This window comes from Kogia breviceps, chromosome 4 (genome assembly GCF_026419965.1).
Source record: "Kogia breviceps isolate mKogBre1 chromosome 4, mKogBre1 haplotype 1, whole genome shotgun sequence".
In the NCBI taxonomy this organism is placed as follows: Eukaryota; Metazoa; Chordata; class Mammalia; order Artiodactyla; family Physeteridae; genus Kogia; species Kogia breviceps.
In genome coordinates, this window is record NC_081313.1 from 117,627,779 (window position 1) to 117,655,154 (window position 27,376).

Here is a 27,376-nt window from a genome sequence, read left to right on the forward strand (position 1 = left end):
ATTGGCTCTGAGCACGACCCCGCCCACCAAGGGGTGGGGGTATCCGCCGCACGTGCGCCGCGGGAACCTCAGACCCTCAGGTGAAAGCTAGAGACCCTAATGGGTGGGTCTGCGGGCAGCCCCACCTCCTAAAAAACGGCTCGCAAGCCGGCAGGATGCGAGAACGTCAGGGGCGCCCTTCCCCTGCGGAATAGCCCCTGGGAGCTACTGTAAGTGTCTCTCCCCATTTTCCACCGCTGAAGTGGTCGCACTGGGAGCCCCAGGCTCTGACAGGGAAGGCAGGGCTAGGCAGTAGTGACACAGGCAGGCTCCAGTGGTTGAGGCATTTTATTGGACCTTCCGCGGCGGCTGGTTGTGGGAAGCGTTCCCTCCACCTGGTTGTAGGGCCCTGCCGAGGAGACCATCTTGGGCCAGTTCTCCGTGGTCCACCCATTTTTGAGTGGCCATTTTTGCCTGTGATTACCAATAAAATAATCATAATAAAAATTAAAAAGTCTCTGTTTTGACCAAATCTTCAGGCCTTCCTGTTGGGAAGGAAACGTGCAAAGCTGTTGAAGTACGTATGCAGAGTTTTGTCTTAGCCTTAAATAGTGCCAGTCCCACTTTCCTCTGATAGTTCAACTCAGCAGATGCAAAGGGGCTGCCTTGTTCTCCTCTTGATTTCCTCCACAAGGTCTTCTCTTCGGACATCCACCTGGCCAGGATGGAGGAACAAGGTGGTATGAGCATCTTGTGTTCCACTGCTCTTTGAGCACCCATACCTTCCTCTAGTTATCAGGCCTGGCTCAGCTGGGCGCAGGAACCTAATCAAACAAACACCTCAGGGGAGACAGCGCTTCTTGGGGGAGGTGGAGAGACACAGGGTATGTGTGGGGATGGAGATTTTACCCTACCATGACCATACTTAACATATTACCCCCTTAAGTCCTTTAGGACTGGGCGTTAATATGAATGCCAGGCTTTTGCTTAGGTCTTGAATGGGCCTTGGCCTGCCGAAATGGCATACATTCCCCATCCCTCAGCCTTCCTGTCCACCTACTTACCTCTTCCCTGCTGGCCACCGAGCGGAGCTTGATGACCCCGTCTTTGAGCTCTTGCTCGCCAATGATGGCCACCAGTGGGATGCCTGCCTCCTCACAGTACTGCAGCTGGTTCAGCAACTTGGGGTTCTTCTTGTAGAGCAGCTCTGCCTGCAGGGGGCCAGGGAAGGAGATGAAGGCTGTCTTTTGCAGTCCTCTGGGACAGTCTCCTTGGGGCCCAAGTTGGCACCCTGCTCTGACCTTCACCCCAAGAAGTCACAGTAATGGCAGGGCCACTATGGATAAGCTTTTATTTCATTTGTGTCCAGCACTCCCAAATTTGCTGCCACCCTGGGGCTTGCCTCCTCTACCTTGATCCCAGCATCCCATAACTCTGAGATGAGCTTCAGTCTCTCCTCCAGCAGCTTCTTCTGTGCAGATGCCACAAGCACCTGTGTTTCTGTGGTCCGTACCTTCTCCTTCAAGGCCTAGGGAAGAAGCAGTTAAGAAAGAACTGGGCTACCCTTTACAGCACCTTAAAAGAGCAAGCAGAGCAGGCTCTTGTCAGGATTCTGAGACCAGGCCCAACTCCACCAGGGCAGGCTAGTCTTCTCATCTAGCAATTGGGCAAAAAGTAGCTCTCAGAAGAATAAGAAATGAACTGACTGGTTTGTACATATGACTTGCCAGAATTAATAATGGAGGGCAAAGGTAGCTTATGTACAGTAACTTCAAGCTTATCTCCATCTAGAACCTTATGCATCATAAGTGATATTCTGAGCTCACCCAGGCAATCCAATCACCCCTGGCAGTCCCAGTTCCCACAGCCAGGAGACTGTGTCTCTTATACATCAGCCATAGGGCACAACTTGGGGGGGGTGTGGCTGGAGGGGAGAAAGAATGCTGCTGCTGTCTCTTTTTCTGGAAAACTATTCCCATTGTTCTTACAACATAAGATGCCTACTGGAACAGTGACCTCCATTGGAAAACACCAATGGGTTCCACTCTAGAGAAAAGGGTGGGGGCAGGGGTAAGGTTACTGCCAGAGCATTACCCGAGGGATGAAAGGCAACCAGCCACTTAAGAGCAGTAGCAACAAAGGTGGGCTTGAGGCCAAGAAGGGCTTTCTTCATGTTACTCTAGGTGCTAGAGAGTCAGGATAGCCATCTGAGGGATCCCACAGCCTCAGATACACGCTTCCCACTTACAGACAATATTGCAGAGTGGTTGGGAGCAAGACTTTGGAGTTGGACTGCCTGCATCCAAATTCTGACTCTGCCACTTAAACCCTGGGCAAATTATTTGATCTATAATCTTCAGTTCCCTTGCCTGAGAAATGTAAATAATAAAAGTAGGTACTCTCAGAGGGCTGTTTAAGAGTTTTATTAGACAATGCATGAAAAGCACTAAGCACAGTGCCTAGCACAGAGTAGTAAAGTATTAAGTGTTCTGTATTGTGAGGAAGATCCAGGTCTTTGGATATACTGGCCTAGATTCCTGACAGCTCTGAAGGAAGTAGGGAGCAAAGGATTTTTTGAAGAAAGAATGATCAAAGATCCATCAAGCTGCCTATAATGGGGTGGGAGTCTGAAGGACAGCAACAGTCTTGTCTCCATTTCTTTGCAAAGATGCAACTTGCCCAATGCAGTACTACTTGCCCCCTTAGAGATCAAAGAAGATAGCTCAGGTGCCACCATCTGCCCAGAATGTCTTCCACCCAGCCCTAAGACCTACCTCCATCCTCTGCTCCACAATGGAGAAGATCCGCTCTACCCCAATGCTGAGCCCCACACACGGTACCTTGCGCCCTTTGGGATCAAACATGCCCACCAGCCCATCATAGCGCCCTCCAGCCGCCACACTGCCCACACCCAGGGGCTCTTCCCCTGCCTGGGCTGGGGGCTGTAGCAGCACTGCCTCAAAGATCACCCCAGTATAGTAGTCCAGCCCTCGAGCCAGGCTCAGGTCGAAGGAGATCTGGAGGGATAAGAACATGGTCAGCAGCAGATGAGGATCAAAGGCCTCCAGCCCCGGAGCTCAGCTAAGGCTCCCATCCCAACCTGACTCACCTTGTCAGCAATGCCAAACAAGGTCAGATACTCAAATAGCAGCTTCAGGTTTCCCAGGCCCTCCAAGGCCTGCTTGTTTTGGGACAATTTAGGATCCTGGAGCAGCTGTTCCACCAAGGATACCCCACCTAGGGACAGATTTGTGAGCCAGACTGACAAGAAGAAAAAGATAAGAGCTTTACCTTTTCCTCTGGATTACACATGTATGCATGTGTGCATACACACACATGCATTCCCTCCCTTCCCCCCCCCCCCCCCTCTCTCTCTCTCTCTCACACACACACACACACACACACACACACACACACACACACGGAGGAGTTTGGCTTTCGCTTGAGGGCAGGGGGATGGCTGCTGCGGAGGCAGGGTTTGTTTCTCACCATGCTGCTGGACGTAGTCCCCAATGCGGTCAGCCACCTCAGGTGCCAGGCCCTTCTCTCCCACCATCTCACTCTTTACTTCCTCCCAGGACACCTGCGCAGACAAATACCAGTCAGGGAACCCTGGGCAGCTTCCCCAGTGCAGAGCAAGTGTGAGCCCTTCTCAGGGGGTGGTCTTGAGCAGAAGCTGCCCGTCAACCTATATCCTGGGGCTAATCTTCCTCTGTGGGCACAGAGGCAGGGCCCTCTCTCTCCTAATCTTTTCCATTTCTCAGGGCAGGGTGGGATCTGGGAAAAGAAGAGTCAGGTGTTTGGGTCGTTACCTTGTCCAGCTTGTCCACTGAGGAGCAGATGGTGCGGAACTTGCTGTCAGGAACACCACAGACGGCAAACGTCCCATCTAGGATGCGCCGATCATTCACCTGCAGCGACCCGAGGCATAGTGAGAAGAGAATCTCCTTACATGACCCTCGATAGCCTTGGACACTTAGGCTACTGGTTCCTCTGCACCAGGACCTTCTCCTGTGAGAGGCCAGGCCCAGCTTTGCCCTCCCGGCCCCATTCAGCTCTGACCTTGACCAGGAAGTCGCCTATCTGGAGTGAACTCAGGATCTCACACATTATCTTCAGGCACTCTGCATCAGGAATCATGGGGTCAAATTGCCCAGCAATGTCAAAATCCTGTAGTGAGAGGGTTAGCTAGAGGTCCTCAGGGGTTTAACCTTGAGGGAGGACTCCTGGGAGCTCTGCTCTCTATGAAGGAGGCCTCTTTGCACTCATGCGCAGACCACATTCTTCATTCTCCGTCTGTCAGCCCAGAGCAAAACCCCAGTATTCCTGGGTCTCTTACCAGTCCTGGTTTTCTTTCCATCCACAGGGCTATTCCTTCATTATCTCACTCATCTATTTTTCCTTATTTCCTTCCACTGTTGTGGGAGCACTAAGCACAGTGGATAAAGGACTACAGCCTTAGTCCTTTATTCATTCAGAAGCTGTGCCACCAGTCTGGGCGACAGTACCTCAAATCCAGTTTCCTCATCCTTTGCTGTGATCCTATCACTGTGGTTTAATATAAAAAGCACTGGACCAAGAGTTCTAGTCCTAACTTTGCCTTTCTTATCCCTATGATCTCTTCATCTTGCTGAGCCTCAAGTTTCCTCAGATAAAATGAGGAGAATAATCCCTGTCTTGTATATGAAAATACTAAAGAAATCTTAGGGTTAGCATTATCTGGGGCATCTAGATTTTTCAGGACACCATAAGTACTGAATAGATTCTACTGGCTCAAGGGAGGGCCTCCTTACCCATCCTGCTCCCATACTCACACACTGGTAGAATTCCCGATATCGGCCTCGGGTCATGGCTGGGTTATCCCGCCGATATACTTTTGCTATGTGGTAGCGTTTAATGTTGGTCAGTTTATTCATTGCCAAATATCGAGCAAAAGGAACCTGATGACAAAGAGTTAAGGGGGAAGCCCCACCATTCACAGTCTGGAAGTTGATTATCATCACCGACAGAAGCTGGGGTCTAACCGCACCTTGTGTGGGTAAAACCACCATCTGTAAGATTAACAGCATTTCTGAACATCAGCAAGAATCAACTTTGTTACCATACAGGGCAGCTGAAGTCTCATAAAATATTAAGGCTCTTTTCTTTTGGGGCTATGCTGAGCATAGCAGGGGGGTGGGCAGATTGGCCAAGGAGCAGAAAAAGGGCCCCAAGTAGGGATCTCTAAGCAGATGATTCTCTGACATAGCTTGGAGATAAAGGAAACGTGCTGTTGGTCAATTAGGGAGAACTCTGTCCACCAGCCAGGGCAAGGGAGACGTGTTCTGAATCCAGGGGATTGTTGGCAGAATCAGAACTGGACCCTGACATAAAGCTGAGGTCTCACTCAGGATTCACAAGCCTTCGAAGGCTAGCTATGCTCTGTTTAGCCAAAGCCCAGCTCCTGGTTTAGAGAAATAACTTCCCTGACTGCAAGAGGCATTGTATTTGATCCCACCTATGTCTAGCTGCCCCCAAACCTGAGGCTAGAAAAAGCCCCAGCCCAGTAAGGGCCAATACATCCAAAGTTTAAAAAGATACAGTGAGGTCATAGCGAAGAGACAGCAGCTCCCCACCTTGGTCCTTCAGGTCATAGATAAGCTTAGAGTCTTCCCCATACTTTCCAGTCAGTGTTTCCTGGAGAAAACACAAAGAAATGTGATCATAATGATAAATATAACAACTTGAAAGGACGTTTTAAAAACAAAAACCCACCATTCTAACTATGACTGATTTCAACTTATCTACATTTCCTCTGTTCTCTCTCCCAATGTTCCCTTATTTGATGTAGTTATAATCAAGGAAATACCAATTTGGTTTTCTGCTTATCACATTTCCATTTTGTGACAGAGCTGAAGTATTATTTTTAAAAGCTGCATTGGGAGTTCCCTGGCGGTCTAGTGGTTAGGACTGCGTGCTCACTGCCGAGGTCCTGGGTTCAGTCCCCAGTTGGGGAACTATGATCCCGCAAGCTGTGTGGCATGGCCAAAAAAAAAAAAAAAAAGCTGCATAATATTCTAGTGAGAAGAAGCTATTTCCTTCCTGCCTAGTGTTACACTGATAGATGTTTAGGTTATTCCAATTGAAAAAAAAAATTCCATAGCATTTCAATAAATATATTTGGGTACACAGTTTTTTCTTTTGAATATTTTTTTTGAGTATAAATGCCTAGGAATGGGTCATGAGATCAACAAAGATAAATGTTTTTATTATGGCCTGAGATTTGAACACTGTCAAAAGCCAAAACTGAGAGAGTACTTGCCCTGTGATGTCTTCAACAAGATAACATATTTCACTACCAGGCTGGCAAAGTTCAAAAAAACCTGAAAATTCCCAGTGTGTAGAAAATAGAAACACTCATACAATGGTTGGTGTTATGGCCTGAGAATACAGTGGTTGGCATTATGGCCTGAATCGTGTCCCCTCGAAATTCATATATTGAAGCCCTATTCCCTGCACCCACCCGGCCCCCGTAACCTCAGATTGTGACTCTATTCGGAGACAGAGTCTTTAAAGAAGTAATTAAGGTAAAATGAGGTCATTAGGATGAGTCTTAATCCAATATAACTCATGTCCTTATGAAAAGTGGAAATTTGGACACAGCGGAGGGAAGATGATGTGAAGACATAGGGAAAAGACACCATCTAAAAGCCAGTGAGAGAGGCCTTAAGCAGATCCTTCCCTCATGACCCTCAGAAGAAACCAACCCTGCTGACAGCTTATCTTGGACTTCTAGCCTCCAGACAATAAATTTCTATTCTTTAAGCCACCCAGTCTATGGTATTTTGTTATGGGAACACTAGCAAACTAATATAGTTGGTAGAAGTAGGAATGAGTACAACCATTTGACCCAGAAATTCTACTTCTGTGCATTTACCCTGCAGATAAATGCCCACTAGTACCAGACATTGTTCTAAGCCCTGTGTATACATCAGTGAACAAAGGCAGTCCATGCCCCCATGGATCTTCTATAGTAATGAAAAGAGACAGGCAGTACGTTAATGCAAGGAAACAAATTAACATTACTTTTGATAGTGATAGCTGCTTTAATGGAAATAAAATATGTCAATGTGATAGACAAGGGCTCCTTTAGACAAGGCAGTTAGAGAGGAGTATTTGAGGAATGGCATTTTAGTTGAATCTGAAATTAAAATCTGTCATGTCTAATTTACTCTGGAATTAGAGTCATGCAGAGAGCTAGAGAAAAAGGAAGTTCAGCAAGAGGGAAGAGCAAGAACAAAGGCTTGAAGATAGAAACATATTTAGTATGTTCCAGGAATAGAAAAAGACCATAGTAGCACAGTGGGCAAGGGGAAGAAGCACATGAGGATGAGGTGGGAAAGGTAGGCAGTTGCCACATCATGTAGGGCCCTGTAAGCCTGAGTAAAGAGTTTGGATTTTATTATAAATGCATTGGGAGTCACTGGATTTTAAGCAGGGAGGGATGCAAAGAACTGTTTTTTAATAGCAAAGAACTAGAAACAACCTCAGGGTCCATCAATAGGAGACTGGTTGCATATTTATCCGTTATATGTTCGATTTACATGTATCTAGGAAACATCTCAAGTACAGGTGCCATGGAATTCAATGTAGACAGGAGCCATAACAACTTCCGCTCCTGAGAAGGGCTCTCTTGGATGCTGCCAGCCACAACCAAGGTAAATAAAAAGCAGGGCCTCTTTCTCTATGCCAGTCCTGTCTCCCTTCTCATGGAGAAAATGCCAATCTTTGTCTGCAACAAGAGAGACACCTTTGGGCCTCACTCTCTTTCCATCCTCTTTGTTGTTTGTATACCCATTATTTCACTAGGCAATTTCTCCTCATCCACCCCTCACCTTTAGTTCAAACACGGGTGTATCAATTACTTCTGCACCGTGGCGCTTGAAACAACTGATGATTACATCAAACACCTTCTCCCGAACTGCCATCTGCCGGGGACTGTAGTCTCTTGTGCCCTTGGAGTCAAAATCAGCCAGAGAACCAGGGATGGGGTTTAAAAACAAAGAACAGTAAGGTCTAGAAATATAAAAGCATGACTTCAGTGATGGCGAATGAAAACCCTGCCCCAAACTTAGGTTTTCCTACAGGTCACTGAGTTGTAAAACAAGTACAAACAATTCCTTATTAATTACCACACCCATTTGCTCTCACCCTTCTAAATTCCAACCCCTTTTTAGTTTGGTTCTATCTTCTAGAATTCTTGGAACTCTGTTCTCTGAGAAATTTTCCTAAACTCATTTTCTGGGAAGCAGAACATTCCCCTGCCTAATAGAAAACATCTACCTGATGACAGGCATATAACCAACTCAAACTGGCTTAATGAATCGAATTCCAAATTTTACAAGTAACATTCTCTCCCAACATACCTTAAAAAAAATCCTAATGAATACAGTTTTTTCTTTCTTTCTTTTATCTTTTAAAATTTATTTAATTATTTTTGACTGCATTGGGTCTTTATTGCTGCGCGCGGGCTTTCTCTAGTTGTGGCGAGCGGGGGCTACTCTTCTTTGTGGTGCGCCAGCTTCTCATTGTGGTGGCTTCTCTTGTTGTAGAGCATGGGCTCTAGGTGCGTGGGCTTCAGTAGTTGCAGCACGCAGGCTCAGTAGTTGTGGCTCATGGGCTCTAGAGCACAGGCTCAGTAGTTGTGGCATGCAGGCTTAGTTGCTCCGCAGCATGTGGGATCTTCCCGGACCAGGGCTCAAACCCGTGTCCCCTGCTTTGGCAGGCGGATTCTTAACCACTGCACCACCAGGGAAGTCTCCACTATTTTTTTCTTCAATTTTTTTCTGATAGCCCTATGACAAGGGCTAAGTAAATGAATTTGAATGTGTTGAGAAGTTAAATCATTACTTAAGGCCATTCAGCTGGTTCCTGGCAGTCAGTACTAGAACTCTGTTCTTCCAGGTCAGAGCTTCTAGTTTGGGCTTTTATATGCTACTCACAAGTGGGACCTCTTTGGTCTCAGGACCCCTTTACACTCTTACTATTTACTAAGGACCCCAAAGTGGATTATACCTATCAATATTTATCGTATTATAAATTAAAACTGCAAAGATTTAAAAATATTAATTCACTTAACAAAAAGAAAATCCATTACATGTTAACATAAATAACATTTTAGGAAAATGTTAACTACTTTCCAAAACAAAAACATTTGGTGAGAAGAGTGGCATTGATTTACACTTTTGCAGATCTTTAATGCCTGGGTTAATAGAAGACAGCTGAATTCTCATGTATGCTTTTTGCATTCAATTCTGTTGTGATATGTTGTTCTGGTTGAATATATAAAGAAAATCTAGCCTTACAGAGATGTATAACTGTAAAAGGAGGATTTTTTTTTTTTTTTTTTCTGGTACCCGGGCCTCTCACTGTTGTGGTCTCTCCCATTGCGGAGCACAGGCTCCGGACGCGCAGGCCCAGCGGCCATGGCTCACACGCCCAGCCACTCTGCGGCATGTAGGATCTTCCTGGACCGGGGCACGAACCCGTGTCCCCTGCATCGGCAGGCGGACTCCCAACCACTGCGCCACCAGGGAAGCCCAGGAGGAATATTTTTAATAAACTTTTCAGCTAATTGTAGATATTCTTCTTAAACTACACCAAAATCCAAAGAGGGAGAGCTTCTTAAGGATTGGTTTGCAATGTGGAATCTGAAAGTACATCAATGAACTTTTCACACTGTTACATAAAATCCATTATAAGGTACCCAGAATTCACAGAGAAAGAAAGTAGAACGATGGTTACCAGGGGCTGAAGGGAGGGGAGAATGGGGTGTTACTGTTTAATGGGTAAAGAATTTCAGTTTGGTATCATGAAAAAGTTCTGGGGGATGAATAGTGGTTATGGTTGCACAGCAATATGAATGTACTTAATGCCACTGAACTGTACCCCTAAAAATGGTTGAAATGGCAAATTTTATGTTATGTATATTTTAGTACAATTTAAAAAATATCTGTTACTCTATCTTGTACTTTGGATATTCTACACAGGCACAATTTTATAACATCATGCATTGGTCATTTAGAAAATATTTGTTCTTTGATAACAGTTACACAGATCTTCCAAATGTTGATATGCCTCATTATACAATATCAAAAAACCATATTTGTTCATGTTACCATAGATCTCATCAGGAAAGTCTTCAAGTAATGAGAACCTGTCAAGCTCATGGTGGGAAATACAAGTTCTAACTTTGACTTGAACACTTGAATTTTATCACTGGCAACAAATACTGTTGAATGTTTTCCTTGAGGTGACGAGGCTCACTTGGTTCATTTTTGTGAAAATGTCCAAATCTTTAACACAATAGTTTATCTTTCAGTTTTTCTTTCAAATAAAAAAGGCTTTCCATGAAAACAGTAGCTAGTTCAGCCTACAGTTCACACATGGCACAAGCATTCTTCCTACTTTGGAATGCAGCAGAAGTGCTTCATCTGTGCTTTACATTTCCTCATACAGAATATTAAAAACCAGTGTACTCAAGGGTCGATATTCAATAAAATTAATAATTTTTACTGTTTTATCAAGGACATTCTTAAGTGAAACTGAATCTTTTTTTTTTACTGTGAGTTCACGAAAGTAAAGAACATAATGGTTATTAGTACAGCTCAGTGCCAACATCTTAATTTGTGCTAAGACACCAGCAGTTCTACACACCAGTGCTTTTGCACCTTCAACGCAAACGAAGTGAAAAAGGCAAATAACATTATGAAAATAATTTTGACCAGGAAGGTCCCTTGAAAAAGTCCTTTCCCCATACTACTGAGTTTTCTGTTAATTATGAATCACATGTCACGAAATGTATTTCAACAAACTAAGTGGATATTAACTCTCCAGTATATTCTCATTTTCTTTTTTTTTTTTTAAATCTTTATTGGAGTATAATTGCTTTACAGTGTTGTGTTAGTTTCTGCTGTATCTCATTTTAACACTAAATTATGGAAGTTTTCCAACACACATTATAGAGAATAGTACACTGGACCACCCCACCCTGTGTTTATTACCTACCTTCAACAACTATCAACATCTGCTATTCTTCTAAGCCCCAACATTTTTTTCCTGCAGTATTTTAAAGTAAATCCCAGATATCATATACTTTCATCCATAAATATTTCAGTATGATTGTCTAACATATAAGGATTAAAAAACAAAACACTACAATACCTTTCTTACAACCAATACAACTTAACAGCAACCCTTTACCTAGTGACCAAACCATGTTTAATTACTCCCAACTGCCACAATAATATCTTTTTATGGTTGACTGTTTGAATCAGATTCTTAATAAGTTCATAACTTGTACTTGGTTGATATGTCTCATGTCTATTTAATCTGCAACAGTTTCCTTTCCTTTTTAAAAAAAATGTCCTTTATTTGTTGAGGAAACTGAGTCATTTTTCTGAAAGAATTTTTCTCATTCTAGATTTGGTTAACCATATATTCAATGTGGTCATTTAACATGTTCCTCTATTTCCCATATTTCCAGTAAACTGGTAGTTAGGTAAACTGGTAGTTAAGTCTGAAGACTGATTAGATTCAGGTACAATTCTTCTTGGCAAGAATACTTCATAGGTGGTGCTGTGTACTTCTTATTGCATCACATCAAGAGGAACATAATGTCTGGTTGTCCTACTTTTAGTGATGCTAAGATTGATCACTGGGTTTAGCTGAGGACAGCCTGATCTATCATAAATCCCCATTAATCTTTTCCCCCAGTAGTTTGAATAATTATTGATGATCACTGCCTTGGGGTTTTACACCATCTCTTTAACCTTTGAAATGAGTTATATGTAGAAAGGAATAGCTCAATGATTTTAGGAGCCCAAAGAATTACTCTTAAATGGTGACATCTCAACATAAGGAAGACAGATCATCTCCCCTCTACTTTGGAATTTCACATACATTCATTGAACACCTATTTAGTCCCAGACTCTCGGGTTAAATAAACCATGTGAATAATGAAAAGTCAGCAATAAATGTAATAACAGAGATACTTATGAAGTGCCAAGAGAACCCAGATGATAGGTAAATAGTTCAGTTTATAGAACTTACAGAAAGTGGCATCTGAACTGAAATCATGGTGGTTGAGCTAAGAATCTCCAACTTCATTCCATTCTACTCTCCTTCTCTATTTGGTTCTAGTCATAAAGGTCTTTTTATAGTTCCTGGAAACTACCAAGGTTCTTTCTCACTTCAGGATTTCCATACCCTACCTGGACTTATCTTCCTCACACTCTTCACCGGGCTGTCTTCCACTCATCTATTAGGTCAGCTAATCTATCACTTCTTCAGACTTCCCAGTTCTCCCTTATTTTTCTCAGAGCATCGTTTTTACTTCTTTACATCACTTAACACAATTTGTAGTTACGTATCCATGTGTGGGATTATTTCTCCTAAGTCTGTTTCCTTCAGTAGAATGTAAGCTCCCTGAGGGCAGGCTATATTGTTCACCATGGTACACTCACTGCTTTGTACAGTGCTAGGCACACAGTAAGCACTCAGTAAATATTTACTGAATGAAAGAAGGAGTAGCAGTAGCAGGTAGACTGCCCTAAGTGACCAGCTGGCTTAGTTTCCGCCATCACTTTGCCATCCCAGAATGACTCTGAGTCCAATCCAGCCTGGCGCCTACAGCCAACTGTTGTTTCCTCTGCAGGATTTCAGATCCTCCTCAATGACCTGATTTAGAGAAGCAGGCATATATGCGTCCTTGTGAGTGGAATTAGGGACCCTCTCAGAGGCTCCCTAAAGGAATATTTACCTTGGGAGTTTTGAGCACAAACTTCTGTTTCCCTTCATCAGGGCCCAGTTGTGCCTTCAGTTTCAGTAGTTTTGCCACCTCCTCCTCGATCTGTGGAGGGAAAGTAGGCGCTGAGCTACCACATCTGCCACCCCCTCCTTCTTCCGTCATTCATTCAGTATCCCTCTCTCATCAGGATGTGGGGCATATCTCGCTCCCAAGCCTAGCTTTGCTTCTCTCGGGTCCTACCGCAGCTACCTCCCCACCCAGCCCGTCCTCCTACCTACGAGTCCAGTCCTTTCTTCCACATCCCCATCCTCTGTGCAGACCACTCCCCGCTCTGTTTTCCCAGGCCTTCCTTTGTTCCCTCTCCTGCCTCCTGGGTCGTACCTGCTCGGCGCTGGCCTTCTGCTGCTTAAGGACCCGCACGCGCTCTCCCTGAAATCGCACCAGATCCTCCAGCGTGGCGCGATCTGCCATACTAGCTGCCAACTGGAGCTGACTGCTATCTAGATAGGTTGTGGGGGGGCCACAGCTTCAGCTCGGATGACTTCCGGCTATCGAGTCGAGGGCCCGCACGCCTAGAAAGCCACCACTCAGTACAACAACCACTTCCGGCTCCTACCGGAAGTGCGGAAGCTGGGCGGGAGCCAGAGAGAACTGGAGCTGCTCTGCGGGATTCGGGAGGTGTAGAAACGCTCACCTCTTCTATGGTGCTCGGGCTTCGCCTCTACAGCGCCCTGTACCCTGCCTGGGGTCCTGTCTGCCTCCTTCCTAGGTCCTTTGCCTCGTGTTCCGGAAATCCTGCCTCCTGCTGCACGATGCCCCAGCTCGGACTCCTACATGGGAGGGCCTGGGCTGTGCTGTTTGGCCAGCTCCGGCGGCCGCCCGGTGCTGTATGCATCAGGGCAGTCCATTCTCATGGCCAGGTGAGCCAGACTGAGATAGCTCTGGTCTGTCGGGGCAGGATCTCCGGGTCTGAAACCATAGACTCGCGGCCTGTACTCCCGCAGTATTAATAGTCGGTTTTTTATTGAGTGCCCACCATATACCGACACAGAGCTAAGGCCTTTTAGGATGCTTTGTCATTTAATCATCATAGCAATCTTGAGATGTTGGGGTTATTATTTCCGTTTTACAGTTGAGGAAACGGAGGCTCCAAGGTTAAATGACTTACCTATGGCTACACAGTAAGGGAGCATTTTAATATAGGTCCACAGTCCCTTATCTGAAACTTTTGGGATCAAACACATTTAAATTTTTTTAAGCAAAATATATGAATATTCCCACTAAGTGAGATGATTAACGGCCATAAGTAGAGTGAGTTCACATTAGAATTTACCTCAAAATTTTTAGTTTTCAGAGATTATGGATTCTTAGGAGGGGTTGTGGGCTTCAACTGCTGTCCTTTGGAGCACAGAATCTGCCAAAGTATGAACTACTACAGACTCTATATTTCTGGAAGGGCATACAGCCTGCTGATGATAATCAAAATCACAGATTCTGTTTTACCTTGGGAATGACACTGTTGTGTTCCTAGTAGATGCTTTGTGCTATCATGAACAGCAGAGCTCAGATCTTTTGTTATTTGCAGTCACAGCATCCTACCAATCTGCTTTTTTTTTTTTTCCAATCAGGAAATCCATTCCTTTTCATTCCACAGGCATGTTCTGTGTTCTTGGGCTGTTTCTCTTCTGTCTTCCAGTTACTTTTTCCCTATGTCCAAACCTAATGACCATTACTACCTTATTAACAATTCTTATTTTTTGCTCTTTGAGTAGGAACTGAGAACTGGAGATCATACTAATCCCTACTCCTATATGGTTAGTGGTGTTAGTCTTGGGTTGCTTTGTGCCTTACTTGTTTTTTGCTGGTTAAAGTTTTTCATACTTTAAAAAACTCCAATTACAGTGAGGAAGCTTGTATGGTAAACATCTGATCCCATATGTATTACATATATATTGCAGATACAACTAGGTTTTTGGAAGTGGGCTGAGATTGGGATAGATAAAATAGTGTTCAGACTTCCTTTTGCTCAGGGCCAAAAGTATTTTCATATTGATGGTAAACAGGGGTAGAGATACCACAAGTTTGGCCAGTATTGAGAGGAGCCGTATCTCACATTTCTTCTGCCAGGTTGTGGAGGCAGCGTTAGCAACCCAAATGAAACCACATCAAGAGAAATCAAATTTTATTATCAAGACCCCAAAGGTAATGCCCTTTGCCCCACCCTGTCCATTAGAGTGCCTTGTAGTTCTGCCCTGTTCTTCTCTTCCTGACCACTTTTAATGTTTTTGTTTGTTTGTTTGTTTTGGCTGTGCCGCATGGCTTGTGGGATCTTAGTTCCCTGACCAGGGGTTGAACCCAGGTCCTTGGCAGTGAAAGCACAGAGTCCTAACCACAGGACCCCCAGGGTATTCCCTATTTTTAATTTTTCACTATTTCACTAATTCTTCACTATTCTTGAGGTACTGGGTGGGGCTCATCATTGTCTGAACTCAAAGACATTTCAACTCCAGACCTTAGATTATAGATGTAGTTTAACTCTTTGTCTTAAATGGACTTGTCTTTGTCTTTGTTTTCACTCTGGCTCCTTTTGGTTTCTAGGGCACCAGAGATCTTAGTCCCCAGCAGATGGTTGTGAGGGAGAAAATTCTTGATATGGTTGTTAGCTGCTTTAAACGTCATGGAGCAAAGGGGTTGGATACCCCGGCATTTGAGCTAAAGGTAAGAGGAGAAAAAAAGAGTGCAGGAACCCCATTTCTTTCCCAAAGGGCGTCTAGCCTATGTTCTGGAGTCCTCCTTTTAACCGTGGCACTTTCTGTTTGAGCCCTGTAGGAAATACTTACTGAAAAGTATGGAGAGGACTCTGGGCTCATCTATGATCTGAAGGATCAGGGTGGAGAGCTATTGTCCTTGCGCTATGACCTTACTGTATCCTTCTAAGTATGGGAGCCTGACTTACCTCTTTCCAAACCCAGAGGGCATTCTCTGATAACGGGACAGGAGTGACTCTGGGACCCTATAGGTTCATTGGCAGCAGCCTTTACTTCAAGTTTATTCCAGAAGGCAATTCTGCCAGCAGCGCCTGGCCTGGAGCTCTGTCATTTAAGTTTATAGTGTGTCAGAATCCCTTGAGGAAGCTTGCAAAAATACAGATTCTTGACCTCTAGCCCCAGATTTTCTTAATTCTGTAGCTGGAGTGGTGTTCAGAAATCTGCATTTTAAATAGGTACCTGGTTAATTAAGATGCAGGTGGTCCTTGAACACTTGAAGAAACACTGATATAGAAGTTGTAGGCAAATCCAGGTTCTGAAGCTTGACTCTTCTGAGACTGTTGAGAATTGATCTGAATGGGAGGGAATGGCCCAGACTTGAAGTTCTTGGGTCGTTTCTATCTCTGCTTCCCCAGCTTTCTACCAAACTTGCAGGGATTCCTTCATTTGACACTATTCAATGTTTATTGATTGCTATGCCTTGGTGATAGTGGGAAAGGAGACAGAGAAAGTTCTTGTTCTAATCCTAGTGGATGAGATCCAATTGATAGAGGCCCGGTCCTCCCTAATGTCTTTCCACTGGGGCTAAGCTCCGGATGTAGTATTTTTCCTCCTTAACCTATTTATGTGAGGTCCCTTTTGCTCGTTATCTGGCCATGAATAAAGTGAAGAAGATGAAACGCTATCATGTTGGAAAGGTGTGGCGTCGGGAGAGCCCAACCGTAGTCCAAGGCCGCTACAGGGAGTTCTGTCAGTGTGTAAGTGACCTGATGGAGGCAGCATGGTTTGATAGTTCTGGGGACCGCAACCTAGGAACTGGCTGCTCAGTAATTTTTTTTCGCCTGTCTTTTTCTTTGCTGTAGGATTTTGACATTGCTGGTCAGTTTGACCCTATGATCCCTGATGCAGAGTGTTTGAAGATCATGTGTGAAATCCTTAGTGGGTTGCAGCTGGGGGATTTTCTCATTAAGGTGAGGCCAGAGCCGAGGACTGAGGGGAGAAGTCTCGATTTGGCCTAATGCTGTTTGAAAACATACGTGACCCCAGCCATTAAGCTTGTAGCTCTAGGACTTTCTTAGTACAGGTGTTGCATTTTATATCTATATAGTCACCTGGTGGAATTTCCTTTCTATCCCTTTTATGAGTCAGGCAAGTAGGAACTGCCATTGTTTTGAGGGAGAGGTCATTCATAACCCACTTGGGTCACTTCCATTGAGTTCACAGGTCAATGACCGGCGGATTTTGGATGGGATATTTGCCGTCTGTGGTGTTCCTGAAAGCAAGTTCCATGCCATCTGCTCCTCGGTAGACAAACTAGACAAGGTAACAAAGAAGACATGCCTCAGTAGATCCTATCAGAATTTCTGCCCTGTCTTCAAATCTGTATATACCTTTAGAGGAAAATAGGAGATGGTGGCTGGAAGTTAGCTATTTCTGGGAGGAAGGTAAGGAGACATTCTGAAACGAGACCTGAGTTTTGCTGTGCCGTGGAGATTATGGCTGGATTTCCTAAGCTGCCTCTGACTTTGCTGAGTAGAGTGTTAGCTACTCGTGACATACATAATGAAGGAAATGAGATGTCCTTTTCAATTAAGAGAAAGAAGGATCTTGGGGCTAGGCTAATGTTTGGGTGTTTGTGCAGATGTCTTGGAAAGATGTGAGACATGAGATGGTGGCAAAGAAAGGCCTGGCTGCTGAAGTAGCTGATCGAATTGGGGATTACGTCCAATGTCATGGTAAGAATCAGTGTTTTCAGAGGTACATGATAGAACCAAAGTGAGGGTGATAAGTGTATAACTTCTACCTCTGAAACAGCTCCTTTTCATAAATGTGCCAAGTTCCAGAGCCTGGTTTTAATTTAATAACCTTTTTACTTACTGTAACCAGTTATGTCTTCAGGTGTCAAAGATGGAGGCAGAGGAGGAGAATCTGGTCATATGTGATCAGGATCTTTTTTTTTTAAGAAAATGAGGAGGACTAGCTGGAGCATATTAGGGATAAATTTGGATGAAACACATTTGAGTGTATAACACAGACCTTATTTCTCCCCAGGAGGGGTATCCTTGGTGAAACAAATGTTCCAGGATCCCAGACTATCCCAGAACAAGCAGGCCCTAGAGGGCTTGGGAGACCTGAAGCTGCTATTTGAATACCTGACTTTATTTGGAATTGTTGAGAAGGTAAGCTGGGTAGGGAGTGGACCTCCTGCTGTGTCTAGGGCTCTCAGGGTCCTGAGTCTTGTTTAAGACTGACTATAACCTTGTCCCCACAGATCTCCTTTGACCTGAGCCTGGCTCGGGGCCTGGACTACTATACAGGAGTGATCTATGAAGCAGTGCTGCTACAGACCCCAGCTCATGCTGAGGAGGAGCCACTGAATGTGGGCAGTGTGGCTGCTGGTGGGCGCTATGATGGGCTGGTGGGCATGTTTGACCCCAAAGGCCACAAGGTGCCATGTGTGGGGCTCAGCATTGGGGTGGAGCGGATCTTCTCCATTGTGGAGCAGAGGATGAAGGTAGGTCCTCGGTAGGGTTAGAGTGGGGCTGCAGACCTTAAAAACTCTCATGTTTCTGGAAGTGCAGTTGGATTGTTTTTCTGATGATTGTTTTTGGTTTTTTTTTGAATTATTGGTGCAAAGGAAGTTTTTATTAGTTTTACCTTCTCTTTCTCTTTTATTAGACTTTTGGTGAGAAGATACGGACCACAGAGACCCAAGTGTTTGTGGCCACACCACAGAATAACTTTCTCCAAGAACGGCTGAAGCTAATTGCAGAGCTTTGGGATGCTGGAATCAAGGTATAATGGAGCTAATATCCAAAACATCTAGGTATATGTGGAATTCATGCACCAGGCCCACTTCTACCTTATGCCTAAGGTGGAACTTAAGATCTTTCTAGTCTTCACCAGTGTGTCTTCTTAGGGTATGAGGGCTAGCTACTTACTTATTTGGATATGCCTGCTTCTGGGGTTTGAGTGGTATGGTCACTTCTTTTTTTTTTTTCCACATCTTTATTGGAGTATAATTGCTTTACCATGGTGTGTTAGTTTCTGCTTTATAACAAAATGAATCAGCTATACATATACATATATCCCCATATCTCCTCCCTCTTGCGTCTCCTTCCCACCCTCCCTATCTCACCCCTCTAGGTGGACGCAAAGCACCGAGCTTATCTCCCTGTGCTATGTGGCTGCTTCCCACTAGCTATCTATTTTACTTTTGGTAGTGTATATAAGTCTATGCCACTCTCTCACTTTGTCCCAGCTTACCCTTCCCCCTACCCGTGTCCTCAAGTCCATTCTCTGTGTCTGCATCTTTATTCCTGTCCTGCCCCTAGGTTCTTCAAAACCATTTTTTTTCTTTTTTAGATTCCATATATATGTGTTAGCATACGGTATTTATTTTTCTCTTTCTGATTTACTTCACTCTGTATGACAGTCTCTAGGTCCATCCACCTCACCACAAATATCTCAATTTCGTTTCTTTTTATGGCTGAGTAATATTCCATTGTATATATGTGCCACATCTTCTTTATCCATTCATCCGTCTATGGACACTTAGGTTGCTTCGGTATGGTCACTTCTAAGTCCCCTATTCTTTTCTTTAAAATTAAGTAATTATTTTTTGACTGTGTTGAGTCTTCGTTGCTACGTGCAAGCTTTCTCTAGTTGCAGTGAGCGAGGGCTACTCTTCACTGCGGTGCGCAGGCTTCTCATTGCAGTGGCTTCTCTTGTTGCGGAGCACAGGCTCTAGGCGTGCAGGCTTCAGTAAGTAGTTGTGGTACGCAGGCTCAGTAGTTGTGGCTGACGGGCTCTAGAGTGCAGGATCAGTAGTTGTGGCGCATGGGCTTAGTTGCTCCACGGCATGTGGGATCTCTCCGGACCAGGGCTCAAACCCGTGTCCCCTGCATTGGCAGGCGGATTCTTAACCACTGTGCCACCGGGGAAGTCCCTAAGTCCTCTATTCTTTCTTCACCCTTTTCAGTCAGAGCTGATGTATAAGAACAACCCTAAACTACTAACTCAACTACACTACTGTGAGAACATGGGCATCCCACTGGTGGTCATTATTGGTGAGCAAGAACTGAAAGAAGGGGTCATCAAACTCCGTTCAGTGGCCAGCAGGGAGGAGGTGAGTGGGGGCAGGCAGAAATAGGAGGGACCAAGTGTTTCTACCTTTTTTAGATTCTTTAAGAAATATATATCTTTTGGCTGAGAAACTATATCCAGGGTTAATCGTGATAGAGATGAATGAGCACCCACCCTAGGCAACCATTATAGCCGATGATTGGTTGGGTGGGCAAAAGGACAAACGAAATCTGTGTGGGTGTTTCAAGACTAATCAACAAAATAGACATAGATCAGGTGTTTGAATCCCTTTAGTCTTGAGGGCATACATTCTCCAGGTCAGGTTGAAGCACATACTCCTCCCTACTGGTTGCATAAATAGTGGGAGCAGTTGCAGAGTTAAATGAATCCAGAAAAGTAATGGCTAAGGAACTAGTATCACTCTCTAGTTTGTCACATGAGAGTTCTGTTATGTTTCAGGTGGCCATTACACGGGAAAACCTTGTGGCTGAAATTCAGAAGCGACTGTCTGAGTCTTGATCCTTGCCTGAATGCCATCTGCTGCTCTTTGTAGAAAAGGTTTCATCTAGGACTGACTTCCTGAGGGACTTCACAACTGCTGGCCAGGATGGATGACAAGCGCCTCTGCATCCTTCATCCTTCCTGGGTACAGAACTGTAGAAGGCCCTGAGGACTCCTGGGTTAGTGTGAGCAGCTATTCTGCATGGCGCAGATGGCTGGTACGTGAAAGAGACATGCTCTAACGTCCGAGGCAGATGGCAGGTTTGAAATGCCCCTGAGTGCTGCCAACAGGTACTGAGATGGTTGCTATGAGCAAGTCTCTGGGAAAGTCACCTCAGGTTGAGAGGATTCTGACCATTGAGATCAAAAGTCAAATACTTAGCCTTCTGCTCTGGCTTCTGAGCCAGTTTCTGGGAAGTTTGTCCATAACCTGCCCTTGGCCTGTCCAGGGAGTTTTTGGGAGACAGCAAAGAGTTGGGCAATGACTGTTTTCTGTTTTGTTTGAGGACAGAGATGCTATCCAAGGGCATAGCAGTGCCCATATTGATGTGGCATCTCTCTAGCCCATCCATTGTTAATAATAGCAGGGTGAGGTTGTCTGTTTAATAATCTTGAATGTTGAACTTAATATGAGACCTGACAAGATTGAGATCTGATCTTTTGAGATTTTGGAGACCATTACCTGTGCCAGAATCACTGCTCTGACTTCCATGTCCTGCCATGGAGGTGCCTGTTCTAGAAGTGGTTGTATAATATATTAAATAAAATATTAAATATAGTAGTTTGGGTAATTTGTTATCAAGGGATTGGTTTGCATAGGCCATGGAAAACGCTTGAGTGTACACTGGAGGATTCTGTGAGCTAGGAGTAACCTCCCTGGGGTGATGTTTCTGTATTCAGTGAAGGGAGCAGCCACAGTTCCCCTTCCCCCCAAATTGGAGATACAGTCACTAAATCAATGTATAGTGAGATATCTGCTAGAGTTCTTCACGCTAGAGTGTTGCTGATGACCCACCTTCCCAAGTCCCATCATGTTGATTAAACTGTGCCCTATAGATTGAATGACTCTGATGTTTCTCAGTTGAAGGAAAAATGAATTAACCAAAGTTTGATAGCATTGCTTCAAGATAAAGAGACAAGCTGCAAAAAGCGCTTTGCATATGTGGGTTGGAAAGGCTGTAGCCTTTACAAACAGTCGGCGCTCTTGGGGCCATATTTTTAGTGCATACAGGTAAATGAAGCATCTAGAGCCCCTATAACGGCGCTTCAGCCTTAAAGAAGGTTTGGAAATTCTTGGCAGTGCACGCAAATTGATTAGATTAGATTAGAGAGCACTGATCTGAATCTCATTTTCCTCTTTGGTTAAAAAGACAAGTTGAATCTACGCTTGTTTTGAAAGCCACGGCAAAAACGTTTCCAGGCGCCCTTACTTCCGTGTTGCTTCATACTTTCCTTGCGCATGCGCTATTTCTTTGGAGCAGGGGCGGGGCCGACAAATCCTGTTTTAGAAGCCCTCCCGTGCTTAGCTCGTTTAGAACACGAGAGTTTAAGCTTATTGGAGGGAAGCTTGCTTTACGGCTCAAGGCCGCTTTTTACGGCATTTTCCGGCTTCCCATTCACTTCGCAGTGAAGATGGCGTCGGGCAGTGGGGTAGGTGTTGTGTGTGAGGAGGTTTGGGGTGGGGGGTCGGGGGTGGCTTCTCGGCGCCGAGTATTCTGCACCCGATTGACTTACCGACACCTCCTCACAATCTAATGGCCCCAGTTCAAGAGCTTCTTCGTAAGGCCCTGGCACAGGGTCAGTGGAATCGGGGAGGGCTCTGGTTGGGGTCCTGAGGCAACCTCAGCCTCCTGGTGCTGTCCGGAGAGGCTTCGCTTTCCCCAGGTCCCGGGGCCGCCTTGGCAGCGAGGACGCGCTTCCGTTTTTCCAGGAGTCGGACACGATTATCGACGAATCTCAAGCGCTTTTTCCTCCCCCCAGACAAAAAACTTGGACTTTCGCCGAAAGTGGGACAAAGATGAATATGAGAAGCTCGCCGAGAAGAGGCTCACGGAAGAGAGAGAAAAGAAGGATGGTGGGTGCCTTCTCCATCAAGTGCTAAGTGTATTATAGAGGCGATGCAGTGGTTGGAGAGTGGGTGGGGAGTTGAAATGCGCTGTCGTCCTTTCTCGTGTAACCTTTGGCAGAGCATTGCCTCCCTGGTCCTCAGTTTCTTCAGGTATGAGAGCAAGAAGATGGACTGAAGTGCTTTTGAGGTGCTTTCTAGCTCTGTGATTCTGCTTCCTTGCCCTACCTTTGCTTAGCTCATTTCGTACTTTCCTCAAGTACAGAGAAGAGAGTGGGATCCTTACTAGTGACAGAAGAAGGAATATTTTGCTGCTATGTACTATTGCTTTTGAAGAGCAGCAGGGAACATGGTATTGTTTAACCTAGCGCTTAGTGCTTGCTGTTCTCTGTGCGTTATACAATGTCAGGGAGTTGGTGCTTCTCTCTTAGAGATTCCACTGTATAAAAGGAAACGTCTTATTTTCTCATCTGTTTTCAAACTGTACATTTTTTTCTGCTCTACTTCTACACCACGTTGCATAATCAAACTCTTGGTTTTTATGTAACTTGTGCAATAGTACTTGCTATATAACAGATATTTCCTAAATGTTGGTCCCTCTTTAAAAGTTTTCCCAGCTCTCAGAAGATTCCTTTCTGTTTTATGCTTGGGATATCTGTTTGAAAGCACTATTGAGTGGTCTTACTTTTCTTTTAAAAGGTTGCTTTTTGTGAAAATTCAGAACTCCTCCCCACAATTCAGTTAATTAATAAATAAAAAACATTGCTTTTAGACTCGTTGGCTTTGAAGTGGAGGAAAGATGTAGAGAGTTAAGGATTGCTTGTCATTTTTTCTGTGTTGAGCTTCTCCTTAGCTACTGCTAGAAGTGACTGTTGTGTCCCTTGCTTCAGGTTTCAAAAAGACATGAAAGTAAACCTCAGGATTTTGGATTTCATGCGTTTCTTCTCCTTTCTGGTTAAGGAACTCTAATAATGAAGGGACTTTCTTCCCCATTATATTTCAGGAAAACCAGTGCAGCCAGTCAAGCGAGAGCTTCTCCGGCATAGGGACTACAAGGTGGACCTGGAATCCAAACTTGGGAAGACAATCGTCATTACCAAGACCACCCCGCAGTCTGAGATGGGAGGGTGAGTGGCTTTTCATCTTTCTCTGCAGCCAGTAGTAAGTCTAATAAACTGTGTTGGTTTTAGGAAGTGTTGAGCAGGGTACCTGGCCTTAGAATAACGACCTTGTTTCCTGTAATTCCATCCATTGTCCTCCAAGGTCTCACGTTAACATAATAGTGTCTCTAAGAGGGGTCACTCTGTAGGCTTCTTCATATTAGCACTGTAACTACTTCTTAATATCTTAAAAGGGATTATTTGTTTTCCTGCCAGAGGAAGAAATGAAGAAAAGGACTACTGAGGAGATTTCTAGGGGAGAAGTTAGGTGAAGCTAGAATGGAGCCCAGGAGCTGTTGATGGTGAATAAAGGGGGTTGAGGTTCCAGACTGGCTACAAAGGTTGTAGCTGTTATGGATTTCCTGGTTGTGCACCTTCCTCCTAGACCAAGACTATAACCTTTGGATTATAGAAGGGTCCCACAAGAACTCTTCATCTTTTTGCTCACCACTACCTCTCTGTCCAGTTAGGTTTTCCAGCAGGAGCGTAACACAGATAACAATGAGTGACACTTTTCTGAGCTGCTTCTCTGAGTAAATCCACTGTTGTCCTTCCTCTTTGTGTTAGTTATCTATTGCTATTTAAATTAATACATTAACCCAGTATTTAGCAGCATAAAACAATGGATAGCTCACAGTATCTGTGGGGAAGTAACCTGGGAAAGGTTTACCTAGATGGTTCTGGCTCACTGTCTCTCACGAAGCTGTTATCAAGGTGTCTGCTGGGTCTGCATTCATCTGAGGTATAAGTGGGGCTGGAGGATCTGCTTCCAAGCTCTGTCACATGGCTGTGGTTTGGAGGTCTCAGTTCTATGCTCCATGGGCCGCTCCATAGTGCTGCTCACAACAAAGCAAGTGGTTTCCCCAGGGCACATGATCCTCATGAACAGACTAAGACAGAATCCATGTTTTTTAATAACCTAATCTTGGAAGTGACATAGCATCACCTTTGATACATTCTATTGATCACACAGACTAACGCTGGTGCAAAATGGGAAGGGCCTATATAGGGTAGGAATACCAGGAGAGTGGGATCATTGTGGGGGCCATCTTGGAGGTTGGCAGCCACACTCGTCCAAGAGCTAAGGCTTTGTGGAAATGAGAATGCTTCTTCTAAAAAGAAATTTTACCTAAAGATAATGAGTTTTTTGGTTGAAAATGATAAAATCCTTACAACCAGATTTGACCATAGTGCTGTCTTTTTCTGTTTTCTAGATACTATTGCAATGTCTGTGACTGTGTGGTGAAAGACTCCATCAACTTCCTGGATCACATTAATGGAAAGAAACGTAAGGCTTGGAGGTAGTTTGTGATTGGGGCTGGATTTGAGTTTTGGAGGTGGGGTGCGGGAAAGGGTAGTTTCTATTGGGCCTCTTTTTCAATGTCTGGGGAATTCTCTAGTTGCTTCAGCATAGGTCATTCTTTACTTCATTATTTAATGTTTCTGGAGTCCATGAGGTGAGTATCTGTTCTAAGCTCTCAACAAGCCCAGACCATTGTCTTCTCCAGGGCCCAGCTGTCCCCACTGGTGTGCATCTGCTCAGTAAGGGTAGTTGAAAGCTGCGTGTATCTTGTTATCTGGGGCTGCTGCCAGGGAACTTTTTTTTAGCCCTAATTATTTTTACTGTGTGTTTTATGAGTCTGTTTTTTGGTTTTTTTTAATGTCAGGAAAAGACTTTTTGAGGGACTTAGCATGTCTTAACAACCTTACCTTCTTCACTGTTGACCCTTCCCAGATCAGCGAAACCTGGGCATGTCTATGCGTGTGGAACGTTCCACTTTGGATCAGGTGAAGAAACGTTTTGAAGTCAACAAGAAGAAGATGGAAGAGAAGCAGAAGGATTATGATTTTGAGGAAAGGATGAAGGAACTCAGAGAAGAGGTAGAGGCTCTCTTCTTCATTCCAGTCCCATCCCCAGAGGAGAGCTGTATCTTCTGAATTTCTGTACATTAAGGGGAACATTTATTTCCCTTGTTTGGGACTCTCATGATCTGAAGGAAATGGTTCCAAACCTATCCTTTTTTTCTGGACTCTCTGGGCCATACTTTTTTTTTTTTTTTTTTTTTAACTGCAGGTGTGATTAATTAAATGCACCTAGTCCCCAGCAGGCCCGTGGAGCCAGGCTGACTGGGTCAGAATTCTGTTTCCTTCACATACTGGCTGTGAATCTTGGACAAGCTGTATAACCTCTTTGTACCTCTGTTTCCCCATATTCAAGATCTTAGGATATAATATACATAAAGCACTTAGACCAGTTCCTGGCTTGTACTGTATGCCCCAAAATGTTAGTTCCTCTTATGTGGCTTTACTCATATCACCTTGTTAAGAACTAGAGATGAACTGGGGTGTAGGATTGAGAAATGCTTTCCACAGGCTAAAACTTCTCTTTCTTGTCCCTTATGATCTTTACTGTGGCTTTTCCTCTGCTCTTGAAATTTTACTTGTCTTTAATTATTTTATTCTAAAGATAGAAAGGAAGCTCACCTATCTCTTTCAACATTTTGCTCATGAGTCTGAACTGATTCTGAGTGATTTCCCTTCTAGGAGGAAAAGGCCAAAGCCTACAAGAAAGAGAAACAGAAGGAGAAGAAAAGGAGGGCTGAGGAGGACTTGACATTTGAGGAGGATGATGAGATGGCAGCTGTGATGGGCTTCTCTGGTTTTGGTTCCACCAAGAAGAGTTACTGAGGCTTTCTATGCTTGGCTTTTTGCCAGGCCTAACTTTGTGTGTGTGGGCATCACCTTTTGGGAGGTACTGGGGAAAGTCCTTAAGAGTGGCAGTGGGGAGGGCTAGAGGGTGGGTGTTTGTGGTTTCCCTCTACCTTGGGAGAGAGCACAGGATGCAAAGGAATGTGCTGTGGCATGTTCCTTCAGCCTCAGTATTTCACTGGAGACAGAGGACCTCTGATTATCTGAGTTCCCAATAAAGAAAAACCACCTCTTCTGAGGCTGCTTTCCCGAAACTCCCTTTGCATCTTTCCCTCTTCATCTGTCCATCTCATCTGAGCATCCTACATTTACCCTGTGTTCTGCCTTTGTTTTAATTTTTACTCTTGCTTAGCCTACAGCAGAAGGGTTCTCTGGGTCCCCAGTTTCCAGTTGATAGCATATCCTTGACTGGCCCCTCCTTTTGCCATTCTCCCCCAGTCCCGCCCCTTGGTTCTCCGGCCACCTGTGCATGCATGTGTACTTCTGCCTGGGTCATTGGTATGTGCGGGTGCGTGTGCATGAAACTGTCACATAGAGGGAGCCTAAGCTAGAGCCTCAGGAGCATTGCTGCCTTGGGGCCTGGTGTTCTCAGCTTCCTCAAAGCATGTAACAGGAAATTAAATGGGATGAGTGTTTGGTGTGGTTTTTGTCTGGTGAGTTTTTTAACCTTTGTTCTTCATATGTAAACTGTTCAGCTTTTCCTATTTGTTTCCTTTTATTGAGGATTACTCTGTTTTTGTCTTCCTTGTAAGCAGGCTCTTGGAAGAACCTGTTTGATGCAAAAAAGAAAAAGGAGAAAACCTCATATGGGAGCCCTTGGGTCTCAGAGGCTGTTCAACATGTATAATAAATAGCATTGACTGGGCCTATTTCACATTTGGTGGGAACATCCCATATTCTTCCCTGTGTATTGTTTTTTCTTCCCCATACTTATTCTTCTCCCTTTATTTGAGCCCTGTCCCTTTTTTTCTAGGTGCCTTCAACACGAGTTATACTTTACTCTGATGTGATCTATGTCTGAAGGAGTTTGAATATAACTTTTCCTGTAATTTTAGCCTCCTTTGATCTTCTGTTTCTGGAACAGCAGAGCTCAGGGTTGAAA

At 44.5% G+C, this 27,376-nt stretch overlaps 3 protein-coding genes across 6 annotated transcripts; 2 read left to right on the plus strand and 1 right to left on the minus strand.

Annotated features, from left to right (window-relative positions):
- Positions 1-309: 309 nt before the first annotated feature.
- Positions 310-13,380, minus strand: HARS1 (histidyl-tRNA synthetase 1). Of its 2 annotated transcripts, XM_059061277.2 has the most exons (13): positions 13,148-13,380; positions 12,779-12,868; positions 7,854-7,973; positions 5,560-5,655; positions 4,794-4,919; positions 4,042-4,149; positions 3,792-3,890; positions 3,469-3,562; positions 3,089-3,216; positions 2,754-2,996; positions 1,391-1,507; positions 1,044-1,190; positions 310-694 (listed from the first exon to the last, which is right to left on the minus strand). In XM_059061277.2, the coding sequence occupies exons 1-13, from the start codon at positions 13,235-13,237 to the stop codon at positions 623-625; spliced, it is 1,530 nt and encodes a 509-aa protein (XP_058917260.1). In that variant the 5' UTR covers positions 13,238-13,380; the 3' UTR covers positions 310-622. The 2 variants fall into 2 exon arrangements, with proteins under 2 accessions (XP_058917260.1, XP_058917261.1); XM_059061278.2 differs by lacking the exon at positions 7,854-7,973 and having other exon boundaries at positions 13,148-13,308.
- LOC131755073 (histidine--tRNA ligase, mitochondrial) lies at positions 13,369-20,485 on the plus strand. Of its 2 annotated transcripts, XM_059061271.2 has the most exons (13): positions 13,369-13,686; positions 14,894-14,968; positions 15,365-15,484; positions 15,596-15,691; positions 16,386-16,511; positions 16,617-16,724; positions 16,978-17,076; positions 17,396-17,489; positions 17,806-17,933; positions 18,026-18,268; positions 18,433-18,549; positions 19,736-19,882; positions 20,299-20,485. In XM_059061271.2, the coding sequence occupies exons 1-13, from the start codon at positions 13,468-13,470 to the stop codon at positions 20,356-20,358; spliced, it is 1,632 nt and encodes a 543-aa protein (XP_058917254.1). In that variant the 5' UTR covers positions 13,369-13,467; the 3' UTR covers positions 20,359-20,485. The 2 variants fall into 2 exon arrangements, with proteins under 2 accessions (XP_058917254.1, XP_058917255.1); XM_059061272.2 differs by lacking the exon at positions 16,978-17,076 and having other exon boundaries at positions 13,370-13,686.
- Positions 20,399-27,168, plus strand: ZMAT2 (zinc finger matrin-type 2). 2 transcript variants are annotated; one of them, XM_067031781.1, is made up of 6 exons: positions 20,399-20,485; positions 22,321-22,414; positions 23,409-23,532; positions 24,780-24,853; positions 25,301-25,446; positions 26,110-27,168. In XM_067031781.1, the coding sequence occupies exons 1-6, from the start codon at positions 20,447-20,449 to the stop codon at positions 26,251-26,253; spliced, it is 621 nt and encodes a 206-aa protein (XP_066887882.1). In that variant the 5' UTR covers positions 20,399-20,446; the 3' UTR covers positions 26,254-27,168. The 2 variants fall into 2 exon arrangements, with proteins under 2 accessions (XP_066887882.1, XP_058917317.1); XM_059061334.2 differs by lacking the exon at positions 20,399-20,485 and adding an exon at positions 21,871-21,990.
- The last annotated feature ends 208 nt before the right edge of the window (positions 27,169-27,376 follow it).